At 36.0% G+C, this 22,667-nt stretch overlaps 1 protein-coding gene and 1 long non-coding RNA gene across 2 annotated transcripts in view; both read right to left on the reverse strand.

Annotated features, from left to right (window-relative positions):
• Positions 1-2,295: 2,295 nt before the first annotated feature.
• LOC127859724 (uncharacterized) overlaps positions 2,296-22,667 on the reverse strand; it is a 316,758-nt gene continuing 296,386 nt past the window's right edge. The window contains exons 3-6 of the mRNA XM_052397231.1: positions 9,383-9,636; positions 8,650-8,703; positions 7,587-7,824; positions 2,296-2,420 (exon numbers count right to left, since the gene is read on the reverse strand). Of these exons, the coding sequence (XP_052253191.1) occupies positions 2,382-2,420; positions 7,587-7,824; positions 8,650-8,703; positions 9,383-9,636 (585 nt within the window). The 3' untranslated portion in view covers positions 2,296-2,381. The remainder of the gene's footprint in view (positions 2,421-7,586; positions 7,825-8,649; positions 8,704-9,382; positions 9,637-22,667) is intronic.
• Positions 16,897-18,100, reverse strand: LOC127861043 (uncharacterized). The gene is made up of 3 exons (XR_008040053.1): positions 18,033-18,100; positions 17,396-17,479; positions 16,897-16,944 (listed from the first exon to the last, which is right to left on the reverse strand). It is a non-coding gene; the product is annotated as an uncharacterized LOC127861043 (long non-coding RNA).

Below are 22,667 nucleotides of genomic sequence, written 5' to 3' on the forward strand. Positions count from 1 at the left end.
ATATTTATCATGACTTTAGCGTATGCGTAGGATATGAGGCGTTAAAGAAACTTATGGTCGACGCGGCTTAGTGGATATGGTGTCCCAATACCGACCGGGAGGTCACTGGTTCAATCCATATTGTGGGAGTGTTCTTAAAACACCAAGCAACGTTTCCATAATGTAAGCAGTCTTGAAATCGGTTTAATAAGCCTTAGGGGTTCGATGAAATCCAGCTAAACAAATAATCATTCCTTTGGGAAAGCGGATGTTAATGTACGTAAAGTGTCCACAGTAAAACAGTCTGCACAGGCTAATCAGGGACGAAACATTCCGTCTTTATTGAGTATTTGTTTAGATTAATCCGCTCATTAAAGACAATCAAGTTGAAGCGGAAAAGGGTCATCCCTGAATAGCCTATGCGGAATGCACAAACATACTAATCTGGGACGACACTTTATGCACATTCATTAAGCCTGGTTAAATAGGTTCAAACCTAACGCATGAGCACCGTACCTTATTTCTGCAGTATCTGTAGTAGACACAGACGCCCACTACGAACACGTCCACGATGACCAGTAGAATCAGAATGGAGCCGAAAGCCAGGAGTATGTCCGGAAACACGGCTGAAATAGCATCACGCGAAGCGAGGGAATAGAAATGAGTGATTGTCTTTTTAATAATGGCCTAATATAGAACAATTTCTCCAACGGAATGTTTATAAAACATGTAAATTTTCATGCGTTTCAAGTTTACGTTGCAAAATGTCTTTCCTTTCCCAGGTGTATCGATATGGAAGAACAGACCTTTCCCCCAATTCAAGAAAAAGCCATACATATCTTATGCGCACCGGCTGCATTGCAGTAACCTAGGTCGCCGCCATTGAAAGTAAGTCACACGTAAAGTTGATTAACGCATATGATCAGTCAAGAAAAAACGCAATGCAAAATCTCCATTAAGTTTTGTTTTTGACGTTTTTTTTGTTTGTTTTATATCGGAATATTTAAAATGCGAACTGATTCAACCGCATTTATTATACAAATTATTGTTTGGTTATGTATATCTTACTTTATTATATTACACTGACAATCCTCCACCCACTAGAGTCACAGCCTTGAGTGAAATTCTAATTGACACAATGAACAAGTTCTGGTACAAGGTAACTATTCTAAAGCGATTTTTAATTTATTCTAAAGTGTTCACACCGCGGTTTCGATCCTACAACGGGTTAACAAACTTTTGTGGGGAATGGTCACTCTAATACAGTATGTGACTGTTAAGGATTTTAGAGGCAATGAAGAACATATCGACCGGTCAGTAGTTTTAAAATAGACTTCAAAATATTTATGACGAAAACACCTAACTTACTAACTCTGTGCGGGAGCGCTTTATTAATTTCGATGGCAATTGCTTAAATATTAGTCATAATTAATTATTTAAAAATTATAATAAAAAGTAAAAATTAACATTTCACATGAAACATATTTCACAATGTGAACTCGTTCCAGATTACAATTTACATCAAGTGTTCCACAATCTTTGTCAGCGTGTGACGGTGCTGCTAACATCGTTGATTATTGAAAGGAAGTGTCGTTCCTGATAAACCTGCGGGGACTGCACAGGCTTATCTAGGATGACACTTTACGCAAATGCATTAAGCCCAGTTTACCAAAAACGCGACTCAAATGATTCGACTACACACGCCGCTTAACTCCCGATAAAGGGCTAGCCGACAAGGGCGTAGTTGTTCTCGCTTAAAAAAGTCGTCATGGAAACCTCATGAAGTCCGACATGACCACCTTGCCTCATAAACCTGGCATTTTGCACGTGTATGACTTACTATAGTGTCCGAGTAGGCGAACTTATTTGAGTATTCAGAGGCATATATTGTATCTTCTTAACGTTCATCCGCCTCAGTTTAATGAAAGCCAGTGGCCTTTTGCAAAACCTTTTTTAATAATTGATATGGTCAGGCGATAGGGGAATTTAATCAACACACAATTTCACCATATGGACAGTTTTAAAAATATATTTATAGGGAATGTGTGACTGTTTTAGTTTGAAAGGGTACATGTATTTTAATCTCTGAACGTTTTTGAACAATATCTCATGTTAAATAATCGTTGTTTTTGGTATTTTTAATTCACCTTATAAATATTATCAATTATTTTACAAAACCAAAAAGGCTACCTTCTATATTTTCTATCTGGAAAGTTTTTTTATTCAGCGGCACATAAATACGCAGACGAAGATCCCTGAATACGTACGTATGATGCACGTGGGTTCCGTGCCGCTCCACGTGCTAGCGGCCTCACACATCCGCTTGGTTAGCCCAACAAGTTCTATTCCTTGTATGCAGGAGTAGTAAATTGCTTGTTCCAACCCCAGGCCGTTTGTTGTGCTCACGCGCCCGTTCGCAGGAATATCCGGCTCTGGGCAACCTGATTGAGATAAACCTTATTAGAAATCAATGCGATGTAAATCCTTTGAAGTTCATGGTTTTCATCAAATCTCTATAAAGGCATTGCAACCTGCGTGATTAATAAATAATGCGAATGATTTAAATGAATGGTTTTGTTTACCTGCACTTTCGGTTGCTCATGTCATATAAAGTAAGAACTAGGGCACATTAGTTTGCATTGGTGATAAAACAGAAAAATATATTTATCAGTTATGTGGGTAAATTAACCCAGTGGGCACCCAATGTTGCTGCAACGTTGTATTTTGGTTACATTCAAACGTTGCAGTTTACAGGGGTGTCAATTTACCGAAATCTAAAATCCTGAAAATCATCCTAGAATTTGGGGACCAGAGTCAAAAGAGTTTTAATGATTCATTAAATTATGTTTCCTTTGTAAACAATATGCCAAAGGTCAATAATTTGTGTTTAAGAGTGACATTTTGTGACAAGAATGCTTAAAATAACCAAAACAATCCTTGGATTTATATCAATATCAAAAGTTTTCCTTGAGGGCTTAAATCCTGAATTCAGGAATAATCCTGAAAATTGACACCTCTGAGTTTAGTTGTCACAATGGTGTATTTAAAAGTTTTCCTGACGTTTTTTTCCAAACGTTGCTGCAACGTTGTATTAAGGTTGCAAACGCAGTATTTTTAAATATATTATTTAAATATATTTTTTAATCAATTATAAAATTATAAAAAAATAATTCTTCTTTCGATTATTACTATATGGAAACTGTCGAACCGTTTCTGGAAAGGAATGTCTACGATTATAAAATCTCTCCTCGAGTAGGAATCGAACCCACCAACTCCCGTTCGCTGGGCGGACACCTCATGCGCCAAGGCCATGACTCGTGAGCCCATAATGAGCTACCACAATTGAAAAGGCTGAATTTTGGCGGGGAATTTAAATGGCTATTTTTTATTTGTTTATTCTTAATTTGATCTATTCCAGATTTATATATATAATCAAGAAAATATCTACATTATGACTTAGTTTTTTGTTTTGTAAACAATATTATGTGAAATGTTATAATATTTTATGACTTTTGACTCACAAGGTTAACAATAACAAGATATGATTATGAAAAAGTGAAATTCTCTGACAGCATTATAATCCTCACAAACTATGACTTCCACCAGGATTTGAACCTGGATCTTTCACATTTACAGTGAACATGCTACCAGTTGCACCATGGAAGTTGGGGTTTGGTGTTGGACTAAAGACTGCAGCAATGAATTTCCAGTGTTAATGCAATTATCTTAAAATGTCCAGGCACACAACACCTTTCCCCTTATTATATATATCAGCGTCTTTATGTGAACTAAATCCAAAACTCAAGTTACTTTTCCAGTAATTGGTCACAAAACACTTCCAGTCTCCGTCAGGGTGTTTCATAAGCAGGTTTGTTGTAATAGATTGCAATCTAAATATCACTGTTGAAATAGTTCACAAAGCACTCTCAAATATACTGTCTCTATCAGCAGATGATATATATAATACACTGTCTCTGTCAGTAAATGATAATAACACTCAAAAGCACCGTCTCTGACAGTAGATGATATTAACACTCAAAAGCACCGTCTCTGACAGTAGATGATATTAACACTCAAAAGCACCGTCTCTGGCAGTAGATGATATTAACACTCAAAAGCACCGTCTCTGACAGTAGATGCAGGGGTTAACGTTAGAAATTGACAGTCACTTGCCCGGGGGCAAGTTACTTTGAACATCTACTTGCCCTCATTAAAAACTGGTTGCCCTATTTTGAAGTCAATTTTTTATAATCATTTGATCTTTAAAGCATTGATTCACATGCATTATTATGCTAGATTTAATTTCAGCTATATTCAATGTATCAAGAGTAAAATAATATTCGTTTTTATAATATAAAGTTGTCAACAAAACAAAATCTGGACAGTTTTATTTCATTGAATAGTCACTATTGAATACAAAACATATGAAGAGTATATTACTATTAAAATTTTAAAACGGTATACTTGTCACTATATCTATACAAGTTATGGCATAGATTAAAAGGGGGGGGGCTTAAAATAGTACTGTGAAAATGATTGTTCAGAGTTTGAAAATCATGTTGATATCGTTGATGAAGAGGTTCTCACTACTTTAAACTGTAAATATGTAACATACAAGTAATTCCCAGTTTAAAATAGTGAGAAACTCTTCATATGCATTCTTAGCAAGTTTGAAACGGTCTGCATATTCAACATGATTTTCAAACTCTGAACAGTTATTATATTCATGTTCATAGACATCACTATCACTAGTATTCGCTTTTTCATCCAGTTCTAGTAACTGTTCTAAATTTGTTTCAGTTTGAGCAGTTTTACACAAGAAAATTGGAATAGCACAGTTACTACCAACAATTTTATCTTGCTTGTTATTATGGAAATTTATCAAGTATGTTTGAAAGTTACGCTTTCGTGATTCGATTTCATATTTTCTCTTCCTTTCTTTTTCGGTTGTTTTGGTTTGTTCCTTTGAGTGTTTTGAGTTACTTTTATTAAAAATAGAAAAGATCGGCTGGACGCTACCATCCGCCATGTTGAAACGTCTGCCGAGTAGAACTTGTTTTGAGCGTTTAGATTGGCTTATACAACGCAAGCGACCAATCAAATCTCGTTTTACTTGTGCGTGATAAAAAATATATTGACCCAAAGAAAATAAATAGATACAAGGGGAAAAGTCGAAAAAATACCGCAATTATGCTAATACTTGCCCGGCGGACTATCTACTTTGGAAAATCACTTGCCCGCGACGATTTTAACCCGGCACGGGCAAGCGGGCGTCCGCTTAAAAAAAGCCCTGGTAGATGATATTAACACTCAAAAGCACCGTCTCTGGCAGTAGATGATATTAACACTCAAAAGCACCGTCTCTGGCAGCAGATGATATTAACACTCAAAAGCACCGTCTCTGGCAGTAGACGACATTTACACTCAAAAGCACCGTCTCTGGCAGTTGATGATATTAACTCTCAAAAGCACTGTCTCTGACAGCAGATGATATTAACACTCAAAAGCACCGTCTCTGGCAGTAGATGATATTAACACTCAAAAGCACCGTCTCTGACAGTAGATGATATTAACACTCAAAAGCACCGTCTGACAGTAGATGATATTAACTCTCAAAAGCAGTGTCTCTGACAGTAGATGATATTTACTCTCAAAAGCACCCTCTCTGGCAGAAGATGATATTAACACTCAAAAGCACCGTCTCAGGCAGTAGATGATATTAACACTCAAAAGCACCGTCTCTGGCAGAAGATGATATTTACACTCAAAAGCACTGTCTCTGGCAGTAGATGATATTAACACTCAAAAGCACCGTCTCTTGCAGTAGATGATATTAACACTCGTAAGCACCGACTCTGGCAGAAGATGATATTAACACTCAAAAGCACTGTCTCTGGCAGTAGATGATATTAACACTCAAAAGCACCGTCTCTGGCAGCAGATGATATTAACACTCAAAAGCACCGTCTCTGGCAGTAGATGATTTTAACACTCAAAAGCACCGTCTCTGGCAGAAGATGATATTAACACTCATAAGCACCGACTCTGGCAGAAGATGATATTAACACTCAAAAGCACCGTCTCTGGCAGTAGATGATATTAACACTCAAAAGCACCGTCTCTGGCAGTAGATGATATTAACACTCAAAAGCACCATCTCTGGCAGTAGATGATATTAACACTCGTAAGCACCGACTCTGGCAGTAGATGATATGAACACTCAAAAGCACCGTCTCTGGCAGTAGATGATATTAACACTCGTAAGCACCGACTCTGGCAGAAGATGATATTAACACTCAAAAGCACCGTCTCTGGCAGTAGATGATATTAACACTCAAAAGCACGGTCACTGGCAGCAGGTGATAAACACACAAATACAGTCACTTGCAGTAGTAGATGATATTAACACTCAAAAGCACTGTCTCAGACAGTAGATGATAAACGCACAAATACACTGTCAATATTAGTATGATATTTATGCTCAAATACACTATGTCTATAAGAACTAAAATAAGCAAAGGGCAATAAATCCATGAAGTTTCATGTTAAAATCTTGTATAGTATCTGATATATAGCCCTGAAAAATTACATCATACACAAAACAAAGGGCAATTACGCTTATTTAAGTGATGAGTTATGCTTTTTTGGTCATAACACTAATCTTAAATGATATAATTATGTAAGCATCCACGAAGTTTCATGTTGAAACAATGTATCCTATCTGAGATATAGTCCTGAAAATTTACATCATACAAAAAAATGCGCAATCTCTTATTTAAGAAAGTGAAGAGTTGTGGTTATTGTTCATGGCACTTATCCTTATTGATATATGAAAGCACCCATGAAGTTTCATGTTGAAATCGTGTATATGTCTGAGATTAAGCCCTGAAAAGTTACATCATATAAAAACAACAAAGTGCTATAACTGTTTTTTAAGAAAGTGTAGGGTTATGGTTCTTGAGCATGCCACTTTTCCCCATTTATATCTATACATCCATGGAGTTTCATGTTGAAATCTTTTATGGTATCTGAGATATAGCCCTGAAAACGTACATCATAAAAAAACAGCTAAAGGCAATAACTATTATTTAAGAAAGTGTAGAGTAATGGTTCTTGTGCATGGCACTTGTCCTCATTGATAGTTATACACCTATGAAGTTTCATGTTGGTTTTGGTTTTCTTCCATAACCCTTTTTCATTATTTCCGATTTCCAGTCCTCAAATGACTGTGTGGCAGAAGCCTTACAAAACCAATTCATGAAGTACTGGACATGATCAGGCGGAATACGTTCATGGCCACACTGTTTACAAACAGGAACTTTCTTCCTTTCATATTTTCTTTTCAAAATCCCTTCCTTTTCCATGTCGAGCTTTCGCTTCCTGTAGCGTTGAGTTGAGTAGGGGATGTTTGAGGTACCAGGAAATGTCACCGTACCAGGAAATGTCACCGTTTGCCAAGGAGCAATATGTGAAGGACCAGTATTGTTTGATATAGTGTCCTTCATATCCTCTCCGGTTACAACTTCAGATGTTACTACCTGAGACAGCTGCTTAGGAGCAATAACAGTCATATTTGATGACTCAGCTTTGATACTGGTATATTTTACCTCTGCTGTCACTGTTTTAGTCTGCTGATTGGGCCTCTTTCTCTGCCCTTTAAATTTTGCCAATCCAGCAGTATTTGTTGGACATGGGAATACGCGAGGTACAGCTGTCCCTGTTGAAAGTTCAGCTGGTTTTTCAACCGCAGCCGGAATGCCCACAGTGGTTGTTTCTGATGGCTTGACAAACCTCACGCCCTTGGTAACAACAAGTTTGTTAAGGTCTTTGGCACGTTTGGTATACCTGAAAGAACATCAGAGTTATAGATCTTGATGATATTTAGATTAAACTACAGCTGCAGATAATTTAAGACTTCATAAACAATTATTTAATATATGAACCCATGAGAGCGGGTGCTCATTTATAGTGCTTTATTGAGAAATTACCAGACGATAATCATGTCATAGGCTTTTGATTATTTATTGAGAAATCAGTATACGAAAAACAAATAAATTCATTGAATTGATATCCCTCGCCTGAGAGCTTTATCTCGGATGAGCATGTTCATTTTCTAGGTAAGGGAGATGAAGGTGATGATGGGGAATTTCAGAAATGACAAATTAAAAGACAAAATGGCCACCAGTCAGACACAATGAATCGAATAAAAAAATATCTCTGCGCATATTGGTAGAAAACACTTCTATACAATTTTGTTGAGTTCTGATGCTTGGTTATGGAGATACAGGGGATGATGTAATGACGAGCAGACAACACTTATTCTATAACCCCCTGACCTTCTGCTGCAGATAATACCAAGTAGACTTAATGCTACTAAGGTTTGACATATACTAGCTATGAATCTGAATATTTACTGAAGATCATTAAATGAAATCATTAAAAAAAAGAGAATGTGCTCATTTTAGAGTTAATTCACATTTGTCACATTTTTAAAACTAAAATGAATCATGCAACATACAAAAAGTAATTTTGTTTGCTAATATATATCAAATATATAGCTTCAGATGAAACATTTTCTATGTTTTGTTTCAGAGGAGGCAGTTTTTGACTGCTAAGATCTCTTCATACATCACGACAGACAGCAATTGGAGGATAATGGCCTCTGTATACCTGTTGGCATTTGGCCAGCTTGCAGGTACTGAATCAGGTCCACCACGCATGCACCTAAAATAGCACATGTTAAATAAGTACAAGAAACAATGAATTTTACCAATTACTCCATATTATTTGTATATTATACAATAATTTGATTGGTCTTAATCAAGAGACTTGAATTAATTAGAAGAACTGAAATCATCATTATGGAATTTAGAAAAAAAAATTTGACGTTCAGAACTTGCGTTTTTACAACAATGTATTCTTTTGTCACAGTGGGGAATAACTTGTTTCATGTTCCTGACACATTCAAATTTGCAAATAAGGAGTAATGGATTATAACATGGATTATATCTACCAGATTCTGCTAAAGCCTTCTATATAATAAGATCTCTTCTGTCCTATTTAGTTTGTTGTTGTTTTATTGCCATCTTATTCATTGCTTAAAGTAATAAGCATTCTAGTTTTATCATATCAAAGGCTTTCAATGATACTTCTTTTGAAATATTGTCAACAAAAAATATACAACTAAATTAACCTCACCCGTTTTCTATGAGAAATAAGAAAATATGACATATGAGTTAATATCAACCCCCCCCCCCCCCACACACACACATGACCATCATTGTCAGTTTTGTAACTGTTTAAAAAATGAAGGCAAACAATCAAATAATGATAGACTTTAAGGTAAATGTACATGGCCATTAACCACCACAAACATCACAATCATGAACATATAGATTATTACCTTTCTGTACTTTCAACTCCTGGTACAACATTGGGAATGGATTTCTTGGCCTTGTACCGTCCCCTGGCTTCCTTGGAAAATCTCTCAGGGAAGGAAGTTGGTCTTTTGTCGTAATCAATCAGGTTGTTCCAGAGTTGTATAAGACGATCGGCTTCTTGATCAGTGAGGTAGGTGTTCTTTCGGAGAATAACCAAACAAGCCGCTAGCTCCTGAACTTTGCCATACCCTGGAATGTTGTTAGGCCCCACCGATTCCTGCGTAAAATCAATAAATCCATAAGATATGTGAATCAATTGTTGAATCATGTGTTATTGTTTCAGACTTATTCAGAAGTATTGTCAAGACTATTCAATATGTACTGCCTAATCCTAAACTCTATTAAGAAATATCGGAATGAGGCATACCTAGGGTTACCTTGGACTACTAAGACGGTTCGAATCATATGATGAGCGAAGACAACTTAACAACCTTTCATTAATCCACTTTCAATGCACGAGTACTGGCAAATAATCAAGAAAGCAGAATCGAGAGTGATTAGTTAAACTTGTAAGAACTTGTTTCACAGTTGATGTAAATTAGAAGGTGTACACTAAACTAGTTATTCATGCTTATTGGATAAACAAAATATACATTTGCAAAGTATATTGCATTAAGTCACACAACAAATAACTTTCACAAGAGGATGGAATCCAGGACAGCTTAATTCCAATAAAAAAAGAAGTTGACCACTGGATCACATTAATTAAACAAAACAATCATTAAAAAAATCCAATTAAGCCCATTAACTTACCTCACTCTCTGATTCATCAAGGGAATCATCTTTCAGAGATGCAGTTGACAACTCTTTTACAGGTGTAGGAGATGGCTCAATATACTGCTACAAAAAGAAACAAAGTTTATAAAATGAAAATGTAAAAGAAATCTGAAAAACAGTGTCAGAAATATGACAGGATACAGATGCTTCCTAATTTTTCCATTATTCAAAAGTCTTTTATGATACAAGAAAATCTTTGCTCTAGACCTTTTAATGTAATTGTTACATCTAACAAAGTGCTTTCTTCCATGTATTACCCTTAAAATTGGATATGAAGTTGTTACTTTCAACATTAATGTTGTAGTTTGCAGAATTAATCTTTCGGAAAGGAACAATTAGCCAATCACGAACAATCTCAGCTTTCCAAAAAATTGTATCTTTAACTTTTCAAACATGTATACAAAATTATTAACTAATCCATTATAGAGTAGCCAACGCATATCTCAAAATTACCTCTGTTGTCTGGCTGTCACCAGTTTCATTCCGCCATTCAGCCTCGTATTCCTCTGGTGTGGGAATCCGCAGGAGAGTTGCTTCAACAGCTGGTTTGGTAGAACTGGAAGGGAGTGGATGTACCGGTACTTGTGGAAGGCTACTAATGTCAAGTACAGCATCAGACGACTCCTTCAAACCAACAGTTGAGATGGTGAGGTCATCGATCTGATCTGCATCTTGAAATGAGTCCTCCGCCTCCTCCAAGATAATGCTTTCATCGTCTGCCTCGTCTGGAACTGTCTCAAGGGTCTCTATCGCCTTGACGAAATCCTCCATACGTTCACCAGTTTGCTTGTACAGGTACTCGATGCCAATTTTTTCACCTGTAGAGTTTAACACTTTAGAATTGATTCATTAATAGTAAAGTCTCACAGAAAATGTGTTTAAATGTATGTGTGATTTCAGCACCGTTCCTTCGTAAGTATCAATTAAAATCACTTTTTATTCCATTGCTTATTTAATGAAATGAATGTTTTTAAACAAAACAAGGCTTGTCACCATAGAATGACATATGCCCCCTTTTTCGACATTTTTCGAAACCTAAACACAAAGTGTGATGGAATTTCAGACAGACAGACAGTGCGATCACTATATCTTTTTTATCAAAATAAAGTCACAAGGAAAGTATAGTTTATCAAATGATATCTAACATGTTGTCTCTTAGAGTGGCTCATATGAAAATGGTTATGTACTTAATCCAATTACATATTTACAATTACGTTTACAATTTTGACAACATTTTGAAGTTGTTGATCTCGTAGGGAAGACATAGATGTGGGAAAGGGAGAAATTGATCATATTGGGCAATCCCTCATTTTCCAACAATTATGCCTAATGTCCTCTACAAGAAACTGGTTTAATCTTATTATTGTTTGGTTATGGGTTACATCCCACTAAGTGTACATCTTGATCATTTAATCAAAACATGTTTGCAACATAGCCTTTCTACTTATATTTGTCTGTGTTCTTTGGAGACACAAGCTGGCTGCACGTATAAATAATAATTTACCTGTGTACTTTCTTGGCTCGGTATATGATGGGATGATCTTCTTCTTCAAAACCTTCAAGGCCAAGGTATTGGTCGTATGTTGGAGAAGACCACTGTATGATGGATGATCCGAGGTCGCGGCAGTTGCTGTTCGTTCCCGATCTTTATTCCATCTGTGGAGACCATCTAGCAAATAGGCCTGGAACAGGACATCACTTGCCAGGGAACCTTTGAAAAGTAATCATAATATTAAAATTATAAATATAATCTGAATAACTCTTTAATTAAGGAAGAAAAGGTTTGTGGTTTTTTAGCAACGCTCTTTTCCTCATTGATATCTAAACACTTCAGAAGTTTCAAGTTTAAATCTGATAAAGTTAATGAGTTACAGCCCTGAAAAGTTTGTTTGACGGACAAACGCCAAAACTTTCTCCTACCACCTTTGAAGGGGCATAAAACTGGGAGTGTAATAACTATTTTCGGAATTATTCCAAATGACACATTTTGGGCTGTCAGAAATCGAAAGAGATTGCAGATGACAAATTGTAAAAAAATATTAAAAAATTGATTTAGTAGGGTAGAAATTATTGTGATAAAAGGAGAAATTGCTCCAGAAGAGCAGTTTCTCCTTTTATAACAATGATTTCTAGAGACATCTGCAACAAAATCGTTATTTTTATTTAAAATTTTGAATTACCTGGTATAAACCGGTTCAGGTGCAAATGGAAACTTTCCAACGACGTTGATCCTCGAACACATCTGAAGTTTGGTAGATCAATGCCTCCCTTCTTGGTAGAGCCAGTCCTGGTGTAAAGGGATATTCCAGGGAGATCCTGAATGCACGCTATGTGGCGCTCTTGGGCTTCCCAGATGCTTTTCATACGAGAGCTATTGATGAGGGGTACACCAAGAGTATCCCTACCCTTTTCACCACTGAAGGATTGAATTAGCTCTCTGAGAAGTCTTGTAGTCTCAGGAACCCCCCTGGTTTTCCGACGGCAGTGCAAAGCTAGCTCATACCGACTTAGGGTTTTGACCACATCCTCATCTGAGAGGTAATGTATGCCTTGTTTAGCAAGTTCATTCTTCTTGGACTGAAGAAGTCGTTGGAAGTCTTCTTCGTACCAAATAAAAATGCAATTGCTCATTAGTCCCATGAACGTGGAATACAAGGCTTGGGAGTGAGTGGAACAACCAGTGGCAATCCTTCTCATGTAGTGCCATATATCAAGCCGAACTACTGTATGCTTCCAATCTGACGGCTTCAACACGTCTTGTAAGGGCTAAGCACCACAGCAGTCGCGATCAAGATAGAGAATTTCTGGAGGAGGGATATCTGCATTTTTTGTAGCGTTTTACTATTCTAACCAACATTTTGGTGAGACCATGTCCTTCAATAGTGGTCATGACTGAGTTGAGAATCTGTCCATGCTCATTACCAACATTGGTGCACCAAAGAGCTGTTTTGGCAGGACGACCAGCCAGCTTCTTGACCACTTTTTTGGTTGAATCCATTTTCAGAATCCTTCCAGACACAGAGGTTATGCTTGCTTTAATCTCATCCAGCCGTTGAAATACATCCTGAATGTAAATATTCATGAACCATCTATGTCTGGGAAGAGAAGCTCTTTCTGGCGGATCAGCAATCGATACATTCACAAGTAGACCAGATTGTGATGCATTGATGAACCCTTCGCAATCGGTCAGGTAGTGAGCATTTTGCCTCAGCCATGCCTCATGGTGTTGTTCATCAACCTTGTTTCGTATCTGACTGCAGCTGTTGCCAAATCCTCTATTTCTCAGCAGTAGGACGATCCTCATGTCACAGGCATCTTTGGCTGTCAGGATGCATGGAAACTGCACCCTGTGCCCTATGTCAAGCTGTGACAGAATGGCATGGCTCCAGCTGAGGACACGCCGTCTGCATTTCATGCACTCAAGGTTGTCACAGGCCAAGTTGTAAAAACCATCAATGTCGACGACTTGCCTGACCTTTTGGTTGATACCTGCAGAGGCGAGTTCTTGTTTATCACAGCCTGGATGTGGACAATAGAGCTGGACTTTCCACTGTTTTCTTGGCATCCACAACAACAGGGGCCGTGCAAAGTACCTGTCCACTCCAGGTAAGCTGTTTACTGCTACAGCTGGCTGAGGAGGATGCCACCATAGCTGGTTAAGGTGCTCTGGAACCAGTTCTACCCGCCTGAGCTGGTCCAACGGAACAGGGCTTTTGATATCCACTGCTGATCTGCCTTTGGTAGGGTTGTCTTCCATCGAGCCGGGAGACAAAGGTCTGAAACAGGAAAAATAATATACCATATCTGACACCTGAAGCTTGAACCAACCGATTCTATTTTATATATATATATAGATAAAATAATCCTTTGGTATTTTACAGTTTACAACAAATTTTAGTCCTACCGCTGTTATGTTACTTATTTGCTAGTAATTTTTAGCCAATTGAAAATTACTATCATGATAGTTTTACTATCCAAGAACTTTCATGATATCATCAATATAGAGAAATTACATGTTATATGGCGATTGTCACAATAATATTGGATAAAGTATAACATCTTTTTTGTCAAAAGATTGTTTGGGTAGCAGTATATACTAATAAATTCACATCTGTCTGCGAGAATTCCAATGCAAATGACGGGTGTTTGTTTTCCCTGTATTTAAACAATACAGGGCTTGGGCTTGCAGTGTCTTGTCAAAGAACACTCACATGAGAAATAATCCCAGTGCAACCAGGTTACAAATCCTACACGCGATAGAGGATGGTTACCTGTGTCTGTGAAAAGTTCCTTTGACTTAACAAAAAATGTCTTACAAACTTCATATAAAAGTACATAGAAAAGGTAAAATGTTTTCATAATAAATGGACAATTAGAATCATACCTTTATTTTCACGTTGACCAAGGACAGTATCTGAAGGATGGGTACTTGAAGTTGAAGGTCTTTGATGAGCGATTACATCATCCACTGACTGTTGGGGATCAGGAACACCCGAATCACTGTCACTTGCAGGCAAAGGACAGGTTGGTGGTAACAAACCTAGTTAATAGAATCTACCTTAGAATCCTCATAATACATATTTACACTAACAAGTCAGGTATTGTATTTTTGTCACTCATATTAATATTCCAATTTTAACAGATGACATGTCTGTCCCATAATAATTTAAGATATAACTAAAGGATAAACATATTTAAAAAAAATTACACAAATTACCATATTCATATTTAGTATATGTTCATGCACTCAATATGTAAAGTGTCTCCCTTTCTATGCAATGGTCAGTTGTTCATAGTCTTCTCACAGTAATCAAAATCTCATAATCAGCTTTTTTTTATAGATGGTGTACTTGTATTTCCATATGATCTAATCCACCAGTAATCTGACAATTACCTTGATGAATACTGGGGATTCCTGTCTTTGCACTGGTTGGTTTTTGGGCTGCTAATGGCTTCCCAACAGGTGGCTTTTGGGCTGGCAATGGCTTCCCAACAGGTGGCTTTTGGGCTGGCAATGGCTTCCCAACAGGTGGCTTTTGGGCTGGCAATGGCTTTCCAACAGGTGGCTTTTGGGCTGGCAATGGCTTCCCAACAGGTGGCTTTTGGGCTGGCAATGGCTTCCCAACAGGTGGCTTTTGGGCTGGCAATGGCTTTCCAACAGGTGGCTTTTGGGCTGGCAATGGCTTCCCAACAGGTGGCTTTTGGGCTGTCAATGGCTTCCCAACAGGTAAACCAACATCCGATAACAAGGCTAAAATAGTATACTTGTTATTGTTCAGTCTCTGTATACTAAAGTTAGCAAAATGTCCAATCAATATACTAAGACTGAACACTTTCGCTCATCAGAGATGCCATACAACATGTTTGTGTCAGACAAAATTAGAAAACATGGGCTTAAAATGGTAAGTTGTCCATATTGGTCTCAATTGTCTGTAAAAGCTCTTGTTTGAGTGTTTAAATTCAATTTTACACCATTACAAACATGATTGCAGTTACAGTAGAATTGCAATAACTCGAGCTGGCGATTTCTCGAAAACTGGCGATTACTGGAGCATTAAAGAAAGTCCCTAGCATTTCCCTTTAATGTCTATATAAAAATACCCGTGATAACTCAAACATGCGATTTTCGATAACTCGAGGTCGTGTGCCGGTCCCTGAAAGGCATTTCACACCTAATTAACTGGCAATTATTCGAGGACGCTTTCTCGTCTGGTCGGTGCTAAAAATATTCGAGTTGTGAAAACAGCGCAATCAAGCAGACAAACAACGCTCTATTAGGTGTGAAGTTAGTTGCAGTTTGAGAAACACTGCAAATTGTCATCCTTTGAGAAGCAGATCAAAGCTACACAGTTTTAATGATAATTAAATAATTACCAGCAATCGATAATTATCGCGAAACGTCTTCAGCCATCAGTTCCGGGAAGCTAATGGGTTGCGACAATCTTCAATCATTGACTTTGCGCAACACAACTCTGACTAATGTACATAAAATGCAAAGTGTGTAGTGATTATGTTGTTTTCAGTGTGTATTTTTTTTCATGCGCATGTACGTACCTTGTGTGCTTTTTAAAAATAATTATGCTGCATGTACAGTGAATATTGATGAGATTTTTCTGATTATATTTATGTTTTGTGTGTATGTTGAAATAATTAAATGAATTTACGATCATCTTAATTGTTTTGTTTATTATTATACTGTAACCTTAAGCGATTTTTACAAAGCCTTTTCTTTCTCTAGCACCCTCTTACATGTAAATAAAGCGTTTGTGGTCAGAAGTTAGCATTATCAACCGAGACAGTGAAAACAAATAATACTATGGATTACTCGAAACCTGCGATTACTCGAGCATCGATGTCGGTCCCGAGCTTCCTCGAGTTATCGCAGTTTTACTGTATTTCAGCAAATGTTCACTTATTCATGATCCTAAAAGTTGCAAATGGGTATTAGCCAAAGGAAGTTTGTCTTGCCTAAGATCACTATCCCATGATTGGCTAAGTCCCAAATTCAACAGCGATAGAATTTAACATTTCATGATAGACTTTACTTTTTAATATATTATCCCATCCTGCTTAATCATCCAAGTTAAAAATGTATCATGATCCCAAAGTCAACTGCATTTAAAGGTAGTTCTTACATTTTAACTTAATCTAAATAAGATGATACCTTTTCGTTGAGCAGAGATTGTTGGTACAAAGAGCTCCTGAGACGACAATTTTCGTGCGTTCTTAGCGTCAACCTCACTTGTGCCTAAAAGCAACAAAATGACATTTAACTTTCATATTTATCCTTATAATGTTGATATGAAGAGTGAAATAAATGGTTAAAGGTTAAAGATCATGGCACAAAATCCCATATCAAACACTGAAATTCAACAGAGTTCATATGATTAAAGTGCGGCTTGAGTCCTACTCCTTAAGAATAACATTACAAGATAATCTTTCTATCAGAAATTTGCTACCAGGTGATTTTACCATGAACCTTGACCTCTACTAGTTTTTACAATGTTATCAGGAAGCAAAAAAAAGCCTATCATAGTGCACATACAAGGGTTAATGTTTAAGTTAATTTTGAACTTGTCCTTGTTCTAGATACTCGTCAAGATTTGTCTCATCCAAGTTAAAAATGTATTCTGATCCCATAGCCTAATTGCATGTTAAGGAAGTTCTAACATTTCGACGTCATCTAAATAAAACAATACCTTTTCGTTGAGCAGAGATTTTTGGTACAAAGAGCTCCCAAGACGAGGATTTTGGTGCATTCTTAGCGTCAACCTCAAGTGTGCCTAAACGCAACAAAATAAAATTTAACTTTCATATTCATCCTTTAATTTATAATATTGATATGAAGAATGAAATTAATGGTCAAACGTTTAAGATCCTGGAACAAATTCCCATATCATACTGTTCAGCCACAGACTTAGACTCAGCGGGTTTTTAAACATTATTGGGCGACGCATAAAATAGAAACTTCAAGTACACAATTTGTAGATACTTAATTCAAATATACTTGACAACTTAAGCTGTAAGAGTATGTCGCTTTAAATTAACGGTACAAGACTTATCATACTACGTTTCCAGTTAGTGTACAAGATATCCCAAAAAGAAACATATACTAGTAACTAGAAACATGTTTTTATAATGTTAAATTCGTAAATTATATCGCATTGTTGTTAGACAGAGATAACAAAATTCCACTTCAAGCGTTTCGGACAAAGGCTAATTCGGATAAAAATGTGAAATGCAGATATTATGTAGTTAATGAATAAATTTGTGTTCAACATGGTAGGAAACTGAAACAAAAAGTACTAAATTATCACAAAAACTAAGGATGCTTACACTATAAGGCCGCAATTTAAAGAATATCTTAAAATAAAATGTTAAGGAACACATGTTCCAGAAGGGCGTGAGTACATCGATACAAGGTTACAATTCACTCTCTTTTACATAGGCTTACAACACACATACACTGAACGAGTAGACAGAGGTCATATAATACAGGTGGTGCTTGAGTCTTTCTCCTTAAGAATAACATTACAAGGAATGTTTCTTTCAGGAATTTGCTACCAGGTGATTTTACCATGAACCTTGACCTCTTCTAGTTTTCCCAATTTTATCAGGGAGCAAAAAAGCCCATCATAGTGCACATACAAGGGTAAATGTTAATTTTGGACTTGTCCTTGTTCAAGATAGTCTCAAGATTTTCACTTATGTAAGCTCTTTTATAGCTTAATATAGTTAACGTGATATCAACAGTATTACAGTTATTTTAGTGGGTTCATTATTACTGTGAAAAGAACTATCACTATGCAAAGAAAAGTGTCTTGTATTTGTTTTGAATGGAGGATCAAGTGTGTAGCAAATGGGTTTTGACAAAGAGGAGGTCTGCTCAGGGAAATAATACCTACTTTCATCAGGGGGTAGCAACATTATTTCCATTACCGGTCATGATTTAACCGAATATCTGACAGTAATCAAATATTCTATCTATTATATGCTTTAATTATAAATTTATTCAGTTTTACAATTTGAACCGTTATTTCAACAAAATGCATTTTGCGAGTTTGCACTATGACATCATAAACAGGCACATTTTAAGACGTTGTTTATATTCATGAAATATAAGGATTTATTTCACTGATATGTTTTGGATTTCACTGCCTAGCATATAATTATGATCATTACAATATCCCTTCAGCAGATTTGGAAGAGGCGAGTTATAATAGTAAAGCGTTATAAAGATAATAATATTCATATTTAAATCCCATTGACGTAACATTCTTACTATAACTATAACGAAAATGTTAAACAGAGAGTTTATTGATTACACACATATATATATATAAACATCACAAACCAACAGAAAAAAAGAATTGATTGACTATATACATAGAAAATAAAAGCACCACAAACCAACACATAGACCAAAAGCACATTTAGTTATCTGCGTACTATAGACAGAAAACATAAGCTATGCAGAGCTTCTAGTTATTAAATGTTTTAAAATCTTAAGAAAAGGAATATTGTAACCTTCAAGGTCCCTAACATTAAAAATGTTCGTCTGATAAATATTCCATTTTTAATAATAGCAAGAACCCTGACAATAATGGGGTTATATTCCTTTTCCCAAAATATTAATGATTTACAGAATCTAGGTTAGAACACTGCACACATATTCTGAAAATTCTTCAAGATAGGTGATTATAATGTTTTAAAAACTCTTGCTTTGATGCAAGATTCTGATCTATTCAAATACATCAACTCTTTCCCTTGTGCAGAAAATAAATTCTAAGTAAAAATTGCAAAATAAATCATTTAAATTAAGATATCCAGTTTAAAGCAGGTGCGAAAAAGCGTTACGAAAGTGCAATGTCAATCCATTTTTGTTTTGTCTAAGCATTTACTTTCTGCACAAACTGATCCCTACTTCTAAAAGTACCTCTTACCAAGTTTTTAGTCATTTCATGTACTAGGAAAAGGTTTAATGAGTACTAATACTATGCTAAGGAATAGAAGAAGTCAGTTATGTGTGATAAAAGTCACCACTTTGATAAGCCAACATCCACATACAATGTCATACTTACTAACTCCTCAGTCTGCACAAATAGACTTAAAATATTAAATAAGGGTTTACTTTTTCTGCTGAAAGTGTGTAAAACAAGTATATAGAAAAGAAGGGTAATTATGTTTTAGTTCTTAAAAAAGAAGTTTGTAACACAGATTGAACCTACTATGCCTTCAAGTCACCTTGCAACAACTTATGAATCAAAGCTTAAAATACATGTATGAACAAGCATGTTGAATTGATATCCCCCGCAACCTAAAATGTTTGTGACAGACTGACATACTGAAGGACGGGAATACAAAATATTTAAATACTGGGCATAATGTACATCTATTTAAGTGTACAGTATATACAGTGCATTTACTTATATAGAAAGAGAAAATATTAAAAAGTAGGACACAGAACACAATCATGTCTGTCTAAAATACCAGTCTCTTTCTGGTTTGTTTCTGAGAGCAACATTAAAGTTCTAGCTGTTTCAGTTCTAGGTAACTACGTTTATTTATACTTTTTTTAACCATTGTTGTTCGGAACATGTTTTTGTTTATATTTATAGTAGTGTTTGGCAACATTCCTGTTTTTCCTTTTTAACTTAATACATTTAAAGTTAAACAAATACATATGTACCTGAAGCCCTCCTTTTTTCCATGTCCTGTGTATGAAGAAGAATCTCATCATCAGACATCTCTTCAGCCTGAACTGTGGTTGACACACCCTGAACTGTGGTTGACACACCCTGAACTGTGGTTGACACACCCTGAACTGTGGTTGACACACCCTGAACTGTGGTTGACACACCCTGAACTGTGGTTGACACACCCTGAACTGTGGTTGACACACCTGCTAAAAATAAAACAAGGCTTGTCACTATCGGATGACATATGCCCCCCTTTTCCACAATTTTTCAAAACCTATACGCAAAGTGTTTTTCCACATTTTTTGAAACCCAAACGATAAGTGTGACGGAATTTCAGATGGACAGACAGAGGGTGGGATCACTATATGCCCGCCTTCGGGGCATAAAAAGGATATCAATTGCCAGAAACGATATGATCTTTCATAACAAATCATTTGCCTTCATTATATAAATTGTATGTATGTATTATTGAAGCCCAGGCCCCTATACAGTTCTAGTCAAGAGCAAAACCTGGAGGAATGAGAATATACTAAACACTATCATTTCAATCTTTTATTGTGGCAAATAACATTTAGAATGAGAAAAAGAAAATGGGGCATTGCTTACACCAGACTTGTATTTCAATACTCTACTTGGGTATTCTTTTGTTTCCATATATAGGCATTCTTATGTGTCCAGTCACTTCTAGCAGAATTATGAAAGAAGGGCGACTGAAACTTTTTTGTTTATTAAATAAGATTGTCAATATTACAAATTATTGAAGTTATGAGCCATTGACATACCAATACTCCTTCTCTTTCGTGCCACTAGTTCACGGCCCTCTTAAAAAAACTCGACGTACTTTTTGTATGCCATCTTATTCACCCATCTGTCACCATATGCCTCCGATTCTTTTGGACTGGCTTAATCTTTCTCTGATTCTGCTACCAGCCATCCAGCGTAGCCAGGGGAATTCTCCAGAATCCATTTGAAAGAAATGCCCCTACAAATAGATATGCACAAATATATTCCAAATCATGAGATATAATCTAATGATTACATCTTAACTGTTAATGTCGTGTTCCTTAAGCAAATTGATTTTGATGTATACTTCAGTTTTTCTTGTTCAATCTTTGCTTATACTATCATTATTAAGACATAAATGAGAACGAGTACCTCTTAAATGGGTGGGCATTGTGCAAGATTACAACTTTTGTAGATTTTGAAAATAAGCATGAACAATACACAAAGTGTATCTGTTGGTTACTCTTTATTACAGAATTACTTTGCTCGAAGTATAGTGTTCAAAGGTTACACATAACACATAATGCAATCCAGGTTTTTTTTCCACTTTTTGGGAAGATAGCCCATGGCTTTGGAATTGGGAATTTTATCGGCATTTTCATGAAATTGGGAAAATAAATTCATAGCCTTTTTTCCACACGAAAAGTCCACTGATTAGGGAAATACTAAATTTGATTTAACTCTTTATAATCATTCAAATTAAAAGAAAAAAATCATATAATACTTTGTTAAATGTAATTGAATTAAAATTGAGATAAAATACACATAAGACTTCTTTCTAAAAAAAAAAAAAAAAAAAAATTTTTTTTTTTTTTTTTGCAATTGGGAATTTTTTTCCACATTTTGGGAAAAAAAGTATACTTTTTGGGATTGGGAACATAGCCGAATTTCGGCTATAAAATCGGGCCAAAAAAAACCCTGCAATCAAATAACCAAATTTTATTTATATCTTCGTCTAAAATTACTCAATCCAATACAATAAAGAGCAACAAGTTATTTATAACCAATCAATGATGTAACCATATACAACTTTCAATTGACACAGTGTTATATGTAAACAAATGGTATTGGAACAGTGCTAGTGTTTTCAGACATGGAATAGCATTACTTAAGACGTTTTAATTGAAATTCATCTTTTAAATGCACGTTGTAAAATATTAATGTTTATATTTTATGTTCAATAATTCATGCATGATTATTCTGCACTGTTATATGAATTTCAACCCTTTAAAGATTCCGACATGACTTCTTGTAGGAACAGTGCTTTTGCAAATGACATTAAACGATACGAGTCCTCACTGATATAAAGACACTGTGCTCGTTTGAAAATAATCAACATGATGTGTGCAAACTTTTTAGAGGATCACAGAAGACTTCTCTTGTGAAAAATTGTTGAAATTCGACTTCTATCAAAATATTTAAATGTATGTAATTCAAACCTGAAGCAGCCAAATTGAAGTTCAAAGCAACCAAATAGATGCTTTGCATT

The sequence above is a fragment of the Dreissena polymorpha genome, chromosome 15 (assembly GCF_020536995.1).
Source record: "Dreissena polymorpha isolate Duluth1 chromosome 15, UMN_Dpol_1.0, whole genome shotgun sequence".
Classification (NCBI taxonomy): domain Eukaryota; kingdom Metazoa; phylum Mollusca; class Bivalvia; order Myida; family Dreissenidae; genus Dreissena; species Dreissena polymorpha.